Source organism: Aphanomyces astaci (assembly GCF_000520075.1).
Source record: "Aphanomyces astaci strain APO3 unplaced genomic scaffold supercont1.82, whole genome shotgun sequence".
Classification (NCBI taxonomy): domain Eukaryota; phylum Oomycota; class Saprolegniomycetes; order Saprolegniales; family Verrucalvaceae; genus Aphanomyces; species Aphanomyces astaci.
In genome coordinates, this window is record NW_009798345.1 from 92,230 (window position 1) to 102,896 (window position 10,667).

The 10,667-nt window shown below is 52.7% G+C and overlaps 6 protein-coding genes across 7 annotated transcripts; 3 read left to right on the forward strand and 3 right to left on the reverse strand.

Annotated features, from left to right (window-relative positions):
• The first annotated feature begins 138 nt into the window (after positions 1-138).
• H257_16209 (hypothetical protein) lies at positions 139-1,303 on the forward strand. Its single transcript, XM_009844566.1, has one exon. The coding sequence runs from the start codon at positions 168-170 to the stop codon at positions 1,236-1,238; it is 1,071 nt and encodes a 356-aa protein (XP_009842868.1). The 5' UTR covers positions 139-167; the 3' UTR covers positions 1,239-1,303.
• On the reverse strand, positions 1,255-7,542 carry H257_16210. 2 transcript variants are annotated; one of them, XM_009844567.1, is made up of 18 exons: positions 5,667-7,542; positions 5,484-5,600; positions 5,294-5,431; positions 4,798-5,227; positions 4,597-4,730; positions 4,451-4,540; positions 4,224-4,397; positions 4,011-4,148; positions 3,852-3,943; positions 3,661-3,793; positions 3,429-3,593; positions 3,287-3,373; positions 3,030-3,236; positions 2,920-2,984; positions 2,714-2,869; positions 2,602-2,660; positions 1,724-2,554; positions 1,255-1,663 (listed from the first exon to the last, which is right to left on the reverse strand). In XM_009844567.1, the coding sequence occupies exons 1-18, from the start codon at positions 7,497-7,499 to the stop codon at positions 1,278-1,280; spliced, it is 5,235 nt and encodes a 1,744-aa protein (XP_009842869.1). In that variant the 5' UTR covers positions 7,500-7,542; the 3' UTR covers positions 1,255-1,277. The 2 variants fall into 2 exon arrangements, with proteins under 2 accessions (XP_009842869.1, XP_009842870.1); XM_009844568.1 differs by having other exon boundaries at positions 1,255-2,554.
• Positions 7,543-7,815: 273 nt separating this feature from the next.
• Positions 7,816-8,130, forward strand: H257_16211 (hypothetical protein; the record flags this gene model as incomplete). The annotated part of the gene is made up of 2 exons (XM_009844569.1): positions 7,816-7,884; positions 7,942-8,130. The coding sequence occupies 2 exons, from the start codon at positions 7,816-7,818 to the stop codon at positions 8,128-8,130; spliced, it is 258 nt and encodes an 85-aa protein (XP_009842871.1).
• A 59-nt stretch (positions 8,131-8,189) lies between these two features.
• On the forward strand, positions 8,190-8,608 carry H257_16212 (hypothetical protein; the record flags this gene model as incomplete). Its single annotated transcript, XM_009844570.1, has 2 exons — positions 8,190-8,219; positions 8,294-8,608. The coding sequence occupies 2 exons, from the start codon at positions 8,190-8,192 to the stop codon at positions 8,606-8,608; spliced, it is 345 nt and encodes a 114-aa protein (XP_009842872.1).
• A 26-nt stretch (positions 8,609-8,634) lies between these two features.
• On the reverse strand, positions 8,635-8,992 carry H257_16213 (hypothetical protein; the record flags this gene model as incomplete). Its single annotated transcript, XM_009844571.1, has 2 exons — positions 8,635-8,873; positions 8,941-8,992. 2 exons carry the CDS (start codon positions 8,990-8,992, stop codon positions 8,635-8,637), a joined length of 291 nt encoding a protein of 96 aa, XP_009842873.1.
• Positions 8,993-8,999: 7 nt separating this feature from the next.
• Positions 9,000-9,350, reverse strand: H257_16214 (hypothetical protein; the record flags this gene model as incomplete). The annotated part of the gene is made up of 2 exons (XM_009844572.1): positions 9,000-9,201; positions 9,262-9,350. The coding sequence occupies 2 exons, from the start codon at positions 9,348-9,350 to the stop codon at positions 9,000-9,002; spliced, it is 291 nt and encodes a 96-aa protein (XP_009842874.1).
• Between the last annotated feature and the right edge of the window lie 1,317 nt (positions 9,351-10,667).

The following is a 10,667-nucleotide window of genomic DNA, read 5'->3' on the forward strand; positions in this document are numbered from 1 at the left end:
AGGGCAACGTCGTTCTGTGATTGGGTGGAGGATGGGAAATACGAGTTTTCGATTGGCTATTAAGTGACCATTCAAAACCGTGCATCGTTTGGTGGTGCGTTTTGAATGGTTGGTGCCACGGCCATACTTGTATCACGGGTAAAATCCACATTGGATTGAACAGCATCATGGCCAAAGGGAACAAGCGCGGCGGTGGCCCAAAGAAGGACCAGTTGGCGGTGGTCGGACGCAGTGTGTCGTCGCTGGTCAATGCTGAAGATGCCACGGAAGTGGAAATCCTCAACACGCCCGTGATGTCGGCGCGCCCGGACGCGGACCACGACGACGACGACGACGACGATGAAGATGAGGACGACGAAGAAGACGAGATCGAGCGCCGCTTGGTCGCGGAAATGCAGGCGGAAAAGACCAAGGTCACGTCGACCGCGATCTACAACAAAGACGCGATGGTCAAGCTGGCCAAGGAATTGGACCTGAGTGCCAAGTTCAAGTGGGTGGAAACGCTTGACACGTCGTCGCACGTGCTGGAGCTCGAGAACGCGCACGACGACTTGAAGCGCGAAGTGGCCTTCTACAACCAGACGCTGGCGTCGGTGAAAGATGCCAAGGACCGCTTGCTTAAGGAGAAGATTCCGTACAAGCGTCCGGAAGACTACTTTGCCGAGATGCTCAAGAGCGACGCGCACATGGCCCGCGTAAAGGACAAACTGATCTTTGAGCAAAAGAAGATGAACGCCGTGGAGGAGCGCAAGAAGTCTCAGGCACACAAGAAGGTGGCCAAGGAGTTGCAGTCTCAAAAGGTCAAGGAGCGTCTGAAGGAGAAGAACGACACGCTGGACGCGGTCAAGCAGTGGAAGAAGCGAAAAAACACCAACGCTGCGTCCGCCGTGGGCGGCGTCGATGACGACGAGAGCTTTGAACAGATGCTGGAAGGCGCGGGAAGCAGCAGCAAGCGCCCCCGAGGCAACGACGACAAGAAGGCGGGCGACCGCAACAACCGCGACAAGAAAAACTTCAAACGCGAAGCGCACAACAAAAAGTTTGGCTCGGGCGGCAAGACCAAACTCAGCCACAAGAAGAACGACAAGAAGAGCACCAACGACTTTTCGTCGTTTAGCCGCGGCCGCAACAACGAGGGCGTGGGTAAGCGAGGCAAAGGCGGCAAGCCCCCCGCCGCCAAATCGCGACCGGGCAAGGTCTCGCGCGGCAAGTCGGTGCAAAAGCGAGGCCGAAAGTAAATATAAATTTAACCGTGTGGACATCAAGTAGATTTAGTTTTACTGGTGCCACACTGACTCGCCCGTGCGAGGGTTGTAGTAGTACACCTGGCCCGACGACGGATCGTACGCCTCTTGCCATTCGGTTTCAGTGGCAGCCACTGGCTCGGTGTACGAGGTGTGGACGGAGGCAGTGGGGCTGTAGCTTGGGTAGGTTGGAGCTATGTATGCGCCTTCAACGTACGCAGTGGAGTCTTGGGTGTAGTAACTGTGGTCGATCTCTGGCTGGTAGTAGTAGCCTTGCTGGTCATAGTTCTGCTGGTCGTAGTAGTAATCGTCGTAGCCGAGTTGGTAGTCATCTTGCGTGGGCTGCTGGGGGGGTACCACGTGCTGCTGCCAGTCCTGACTCGACCCTTGTGGGTCATGTGTAGGTTGGTCGGCATAAGCTTGCGCATCGTAAGTTGGTTGGTCGTAGCTGTACGAGACATTGTCGGGTAGTTGTGTACCTTCTGCTGCACTTGTGTAACTTTGTTGGGGGTAATAGTCAGCAGGGACACTATAGTCTAGAGCTGATGCGGAAACCTCTTTATCGTATTCGGTCGTTGCGGGGTTGTAGCCAGTACCGGTAGTGTCAAGTTGGACATTAGTGGTTGGCTTATCGTAGGGCAAGACATCAGCATTGTGTTCCACGAACGACATTGCGGTGTCACTTGGGGAGGGCTCAATCTCGTAGCTTGAGGGGGATTCAACTGTTTTTGGTGCCGGGAGCTCGATGGCCGATTGGCCTTGAGACGTGCTGATTGTCAGGTCTACATCTACCGGCACTTGTGTAGTTGCTGTCGCCTCTAGCGCTGACACCATCGGTGCCAACGACTCGCTATATATGCGCACAACCCTGGCCGTTCGTGAATCCACCTTTGCACTCAGCCCTTCATCGCCACCCCCTTCCTCAGGCGGTTGGTTGACGGACGCTGTATTAGCCATGGAGGCCGATCCGTTACTTGGTATGGCCATGTCCAAGTGCATTGGGGCTTCGTTGGACGTTCCTGGCATTGCACTGTGTATGGACCCCACGTGCCGAATGGATGCGGGTCGCTGGGTCGAACTTTCGTCCCACCGCTGAGACTGCTCTCGTCGCAGCGAGTACATTTGCCGGTCGCGGAACGATCGCTGGACACTGAGCAAGGATATCTCTCGTTCGCGCTTGGACTGGTTGAACTTTTGCCGCTGGAGGGACCTTTGGATGTGTTGGGCCGTTCGATTGAGGGCTCTGCCCAGGAACGAGTCTTCGTCGAACCGAAGGGCCATCGACTGCGTCGCGTTGCCGATCTTGCGCACTACACATTACGATTGACACCACATTGCATGAAAAAAAGCAACGTACGGGACGCTGTCACTGCTTTGCTTTCCTTCAAGTCGCGAACTTTTACCGCGTGTGAACTCCTACACGTCAAACGTTATCGCACAAGGAGTAATCCAGGGGGGGTGCGTCGTACGCAGCATGCTTGAGCTTTGTCGGGTGGTCGTGGGAAAACTCGACAGAGTACAGCACGCTCTTGTCGACACTCATGTGGCCATACGGCGCACTGAGCCGAATGAACGTTTCTCCGATAGACTCGACCATTTGTGCATATACAACATGGCCTTGGATCCTGCGACAACGTCGTAGAGTTAGTCACTTGGTGTGTGACAAAACACGAACCGAAGGGCTTGGGCGGGCACCAGCCATCCGCGCAGATCTTCGCTCGTCTCGAGGTGGTCGCTCCCCTGTGTCACATGAACTCATGCCATTCAAAAGCCGACTGGACGAACCTCTGCGATGGACGCCACGCCAGGCAAGGGCACGCCTAAGTGTACGTATTCGTCCAACGCAACGTGCAACGCTCGGGCGCGGGCCTCGATCTTGTGCCGCAGGTACACGTTCAACCGTCGCAGAATCGCTTGGGTCGGACTGTCCATTTCCAGCACTTCGGCCTTGCCAAACACCCCCTTGACGCGATACACGAATTGCTTTTCTCTCTGCAATCACATCAAGCGTTAAGGTGCCTACTGTACACTTGGTTTGTTACCTGACGATCTCGTTGGATCTTTTCCCACGTGGATTGGTGGGCTTTGTGTAGCTCCAACATGTGCATCACCCCCGACTTGCACTGCACCTATCCCAGTCGTGTACATTAATAATACAATGTTTTCGCTATGGAAGTGACTTACTTTGCGACGCCAGCCCCGCTGAATGCGCATGGCGCACTTGATTTGAAGCGCTTCGAACGCTTTGGCGTCTTGAATTCGCTTCTCTTCGGCGAACAGGTCGTTGGTTTTGATCATGTCCAACCTCTTCCGTTCGTTCTCCACGGGGGCACTCTCAAACGGCCGGGGCTACATGTACCAAACCAAACCTTTCAATACGATCCACTCATTTGGAGATGAAAAGGAACAATCGTACTTCGGTATGACAGTATTCTGGCGGGTGGTATTGGGCGCACGCGTGGCACACGTCCTTGTTGCAAGTATGGCAATGCACGCGCGCCGCTCGTTTGCCAAGACAGTCGACGCACAACAGCATCAAAGGGGCCGCCCTATATAGTTAATCCCTCACTTTTCATAAACTATGTACCCCCACATGACAACACTTACACGTGGTAAACGAGCGTGCCCTTGGCATGTAAATATGACATGCAATTGTCGCAATAGTTTTCCTTGCAATTCGAGCAGTACCGCGTGGCCACCTAGTACGTAAGTAGTGCTTGATCGTAGGCCAATTGTGACCAAACAGCAGTCATCACGTTTTGGGACCTGGTAGTGACAGGACACGCAGGTCGGAATGGAAATATGCTGGTGAGTTGCCGTCTTGCCCTTTGCATGCAGCAACGTAAAGCACGCCAGGCAGTACTTTTCGTCGCACTGGAAGCACATTTCTTGAATGGGATGGATCTATCAACACGAGTGAAATGGACACTTGAGGAAAGTAATACGAAATTTTGGAACCAAGCACATAGTACTACGGACATTGCAGTTATCGCAGTGCACGGCGTATTCCGTGGCGTCGTCCGCCATGGGAACTGCGGGGCTGGCAACGTCGTGTTTGCCCAAGATAGATGGCTTCTTCCACGTAGAGTACCCCGTTCTGGGGTTTGTCCAATACGGCAACCCGCTGGTCGCGTCAATGTACTTGCGAAACACCTAACAACCAACACATTGTAACAAAAAGCCACGAATTAACAGTAAAACTGCACCGTTTGCATCAACTTGCGCATGTACGCACGGGATGCTTTGGTACGCCACAAGCTTTGGATGGTTCTTGCGGCAGAGTGCGCTCGCATGTTCTACATACATCCATTGCTCATGAATATCAACAAATGTGGAAGGTTGTTTTGCCCACCTGCCATTCTTTGCGCTTCAAGTCCATGAGAATGTACCCTCGTTGCTGGTACTGCTGTCGTCGCGCCATCTGTTGAATGCATCGCGCTTGGTCGTTCAGCCACGACTCGGTATATGCTTTCATTTCGTCTGGTGCTATAATATATTATTATTCATACCAAATATATATATATATCGTTCAAATATTGTGAAATTGAAAGACCTTTGGATTTTTTGCTCCATTTGCACGTGGCCAAGTGTTTCCAAAACAACTGGAGCACCTTCATGTCGTCGTCGTCGTCCATTGGTTTTTTCGACTTGATTTGTAGCTTGGCCATTTCTTTGATGCCAAACACAAAGTCGGCAAATGCAAGCGACGTCCGAGACTGCGACGGATGGGCTTTGAGTTTGGCGAGCACCCGATCGGCCTCGGACGTGATGTCCATGAGACGATCCGATGTGGCAAATGCTTCCCGAAAGATCTTGACGAACTTGGACCTATCCAGACGCAGCGCCGCCAGCGCCTTGGCCGATTGGCCCGCCCACAACTCGCGCTTCAAACCGCTGTAATCGGCAAACAAGATCTGGAAGATCGGGAACGACGTGTCGCTTCGGTGGAACCGACGCTGCTCCTGCAACCAAACGGGGTATTTCTAACCACCCCCCAACAAATCAAAATCGTATAACAAGGCATATATATATATATATATATGGCGTACCACTAGGTCGCCCATGTTGCCTTCAAGCGACTGAATGGCCAAGAAATCCATGCGCAGCTTCATGCAGCGCTGGAGCGCCACGACGCAGAATCGTAGCGTCTCGTCACATTGTCGACGGGCATCTCGTTGACGTTGCACCTGTCGCATAAAACATGGTCATGTGACATATATCACTTATCATTTTTACGACCTTTAGCACCGCTTGTCGACCCCGGACAAGGCGCTGGATGCGCCTGGCGGCTGCGTGTTGGCATTGTATCAAGTGCTCGACGGCTTGTCCAAGTACTTTGGCCCGCACGACGCGAAACTACTCACATCCATCCATCCATCATTCCATGGTTCTGTCGCTGGTCAAGGAGTCCTGACCCCCTACCTTGGTCTGAATCTTTGTGGCTGCAGCATTGCGGCGCCTAGCTCGACGGCGTTTCCACTTGGCCAAAGCATGACGAGTCACCTTGTCCAGCCATAGAAATGTGCACTTTCGACGGTCACGCCGACCCCGCCAAACCTTTTGGATGCGCGTGACGTGGCGATGCATCTGCTGCCGCTTGTCGGCGGCTTTGTCCAGCTTGGCATATAGCGTTTTCAGGTACACCTGATGACGCTTCTTTGCACATCGCCACGCCCGCTGGATGCAAACGGCCGCGACGTCCTTCGGGCTTTTCTTGTCGCCCCGCAGCGTTCGCGTGACCAACTTCCACGCGGTGGAGGCGGCTCGAAACGGCAACTTGACCTTATCTTGAGACCGGTTCATTTGCTTGGCTTTGAGCGCCAGCCGCGCTTGGCGCTCTCGTTTTCGTCTGGCCATGCGCATCAACTTCCACTTTCGGAGTTGGATCCACTGCAATATGCACCGCTGAATCAGCCGCGCGGCTTTTGTGCGGACCGCGCGGTCTGCTTCCAGTTGCCGGTGGCGTCGACGGCGCTTGAACCGCAGGATGAACCGCACGAGAAGCAGTCGCACTCGCTCTTTCGCCTGCGCCTCACGAGCCGCCGCTCGACTCTCCCGCCCGCGACGACGTCTCAGCCACCGCCGCACCTGGCCTTGAATGCGAAACGCGGCGCCTTGGGCTTCAAAGCGATGGGCGATGGCCAAGTCTGGCTGACTGAGTTTTTGAAGCCTTTTGGCCCGACGATCTTGCACCTTTCGACGGGCTGCTACCCGGCGACCGCAGTGACCGCGCCACAGTTTCTGGAGCTTCAACGCTGCGTGGATCTTGCGGGCGTCCAGGAGCATCCTAGCCAACGCCATCGACCGTTGTTTGTTATACACCGTCAGTCGTTGGATTCGAGTCGCAGCTGCGTGACGCGCTTGGACTTGGAGTTTGCGCAATTGCAGTCGATGTCGACGGAAGCACATTTGAATGGCCAGCGCCGCATTGGACCGACGGGTGACAATCTGGGCTATCGCCGTGGCCTTGAGGCCTTCTAGGGTGGCAAGTTGACGTCGCAGGACTGCGCATGCCTTTCGAGCTCGGTGACCGCGGTAGACTCGGGTGAGGAACGAAGCCGCAGCAACTCGTTCGGCATGGCGTGACATGACAACAAACGCTTTCCAGTGCTGCCACGCGTCGGCGTAGAAGTGGAGGAGGAACGTGTGGAATGCAGACTGAATGATCGCCCCGGCTTTGGACTGACAAAGCGCTTTCATGTTTCTTTCGAGAAGAAATGAAAGCGGAATGAGGTCTTGGGCCATGGTTAATGTCGCAGCGACGTCGTCCGACGCTTGGCGCAGTGCATTGGCCTCCTCGGATTGCTCTCGAATGAGCTGGGTCTGTAGACCGGGGTCTATTGAAGATTTGTGCTGTGGCTTCGACGGGGAATGCCTTCCTCCTTTAGGTGGAGACGGGGCGGGTGCAACGATGGCGTTGCCAGTGAGTTGTGATGGGCGGACGAGGAGCCTGGCCATGTCTTCGTGTAGCTTTTCCCGGCGTAATGACAGTGGCACAACAATGACTGGAGGTGTAACTGGGCGCCGGTTTGTAGGCGTCGTTGACGAAGCTTGCTTGGGACTGTGATGCTCTTGTAACAGGATCGAGTAAATGTCACGTGGTGGATTGATAGTAGTTTCGCTGGTACTACCCACAACATCCTTCTCGATGCCATTACGGTGGCGTTCTTGGAACGTTCGAAGCATGCGCGAGTTGGTTTGTTTCCCCGCTTCAATCTTCCGCAAGTGTTCCATGAGCTGCTGCATATTGCTCATGGCTGGCTTCACGCGCAACGATTCACGCGAATGTGAACTGTCGTAGAATTTAGTGTGACAAAAACTAATATGTACTACTAGTAGTACGTACTTCGAAGTACTTCTGAAGTAGTACTTTAAGTACTATTAATACGTACTACTAACTTACTAAGACTCCCCTGAAACTGATTAGGTTAAATAGTGTGGAGAACTTATCCATGAATAGTGTCCACATTTGATTAATTAGCGTTGATTGGATGAAAGAATTTCTATTGGACCAATACAGGAGCTTGGAATACTGCAAGTGTTCTGTGGCATTCGCTGACTCTCGACCAACATGGCGGCTAGAAGCACCGAAGTCCTTCGCTTGTACCGAGACCTTCTCCGTGAAGCGGCTCAATTCCAGGTGCGTCGTGGATATGACTCGTATGGCTTGATGGTTCTCATGTGTATGCTGTTGTAGAACTACACGTTTCGGACGTATTCCCAACGCCGGATCAAGGCCGACTTCCGAGCCAACGCCGGCGTGCAGGGCGGCGACCTCTCCGCGGCGCTGGGTTTCGGCTTTGAGCAGTTGAATTTGTTGCGACGACAAGTAACCATCAGCAAATTGTACCCCGGCGAAAAGTCAGTGATGGAAAACCTACACTAATACTAACACGTTGCCTGACCCGACGCAACCATGTCCATTCCATTGTCACATGGTGCAGAATGCTCTCGATAGCTGATCAATTCCAAGCGGTAGATTTGGAGTAACGTCATGTTGTGGATTCCATGCGTTGTTTCTTCATGCAGTGCTAGAGCTATCATTGTAGCGTCGTTACCGTTCCATAGCCGTCGAGTTCGACCATCTCGTCTCGTCTTTGTCTCGCAATATGCACCCATTTGCACTTGCGGCGTCGGATCCGTTGCGATATGAAACCCTGAATGACTCGCGCACGGAAGGCGTGGTATTCTTTGGCGGTGCTGTTCGCTTGGGTCCTGCGTGCGGCGGCTCGGGTGCGCTGGTTATGCCCACCGCCTCCCTCTGCTACGTATGCGAGTACGAAACGAATGACATCCCAGCCGCCACCACTAACAATCAAGCTGAGGACGATGGCCTCGTGCGAAGCTTGTGCTTCGAAGTATGAATTTGCACCACAACGAGTTCGTCGTGTTAAGCCCATTGCATCGTGGCAACGCACATTCCAACGGCAGCCATGGCCAACGCGGAAGCGGATGCGCCGCTAGCGTCGGGGGTGGCCGTGGGATTGGCAGTCGCGACCGCATAATCCAACAGCCTCTTTGGCGTGGCAGTGGAATAACTCGGCTTGGCGGTGCCGGTGGTGGTGCCAATGTAGAAACCAGCACCACCGTTGCACTGGGGTCTGTTCACCGAGCAAGACAGAACTCGCACTATATTTCCATGCTTATTGTTAGGTCAGCAGATTTAAAATAACGTTACTTGAAGGAACGAACTTACCCTTGGGGTGACCGGGCACGGCTACGTTCGGAAAGTCTGCGGGGCAAGCCATGACCTCCTTACACGTACGCTTTGATGCTGAGTGCGGAAGGCTTGGACGCCTTGGCCAAGATTTGGTGCACTTGCATAGAATAGCTTCGTGGTCGCAGTTGTCTGGGCTGAAGTACCCAATGCCACTCGGCCCGAGTGTTTTCGTCGGAATCTAGCAAGCAGTCGTAGTCCCGAGCCAGGTCGCACGGGGATGTGCCGGCATGTCGACGCCTGCGATGTCCAGACCGATGGGTACAGCTCTCATGTCGTAGCAATTGTCAGCGTACGCACGCACATCTCCGATAAGAGCCTTCACACACGGCGCCGACGTTTTCACCACTTTGCCGATGTTGTTGTTGCCGGCGGAAAAGCCATACCATAGAGAGACGTTTGAGTTTTGTGATACAACGGTATAGACATTTGATTTTAGTGATATAACTGTATAAGCATTTGATGGGTGTGATATATTCTGAATTCAACAACATATACATGCCCATACCAGTACAATCACATTGTCGTAGACGGCGACCGCATTGTAGATCGATATGTGGCACGGGCAAAAATGGCGTCCGTGTAGCACTGTGGAGGTTCGGCTGCAGCAACAGAATTACCTGCTCACCATCTACATCAAGATGTAGCAAGCAGCCTTCGCAGCTGGTGTGACTGTTAGTGACGGCAGAACAAGTACTACGTAGTACTAGTATTACTGGACTAGAATTGACAAACATACTCATGTCATCTGTGAACCAGTCAACCGAGTTGACGGGGCGTCCGTGTAGCACTGTGGAGGTTCGGCTGCAGCAACAGAATTACCTACTCACCATCTACATCAAGATGTAGCAAGCAGCCTTCGCAGCTGGTGTGACTGTTAGTGACGGCAGAACAAGTACTACGTAGTACTAGTATTACTGGACTAGAATTGACAAACATACTCATGTCATCTGTGAACCAGTCAACCGAGTTGACGGGGAACTTCGTGCCAGCGTTCGCGCGAGGGTTGAATGCAATTCCCTTGATCCGGAACTCGTCCCTGTCGCCATGTCGACGAACTCGGAGCCTTTGGTAACCAAAGGGCTTAACCACCTCCAAGACGGAGGCGTCTGGGAATTCGCCAATAAGGCGCAGGCCAAGACAGTTGCAGCACTCATAAGGTGTAAGTATTATTAGTAGTATTTGGTGACACGTCGACAAATGCGCTTAGCGTTATTTGTGGAGATGTCAGAGTTGTGTATTGCTGCTGCACGTTGACGACACGAAAAGGAGATTTATCGCCAGTCTATGATATTTAAGCAAACGGCGTATGGACACTAGACATCATATCAATCTTCGGATGATAAGTTGTGTCCATGGCCTATGTATAGCGTATGACAACCCGGACGAAGCACCCAAGTACATGTTACTACAGTCTGATGCAAAACGTTAAGACACCTATAATTTCACCAATAACTTGATCAAATTGAAGTTGTATTGCAATGTTTTGATATCGAAATCATCGTCATGGCCCCCACAATGACCGTGACTCAAAGTTAGACCACCAACAACTCGCGGAAAAGGCAAGGGGAAAAATATCTGATTCTGATAGTGTGCAAAATGATAAGAACAAACTAAATTCGGCTCAATACTTATCAACCAAGACACAATCACCACAAAAAACAACTATTAGTAGTTAATTGGCTTTCCTGATGACTTCAACACAA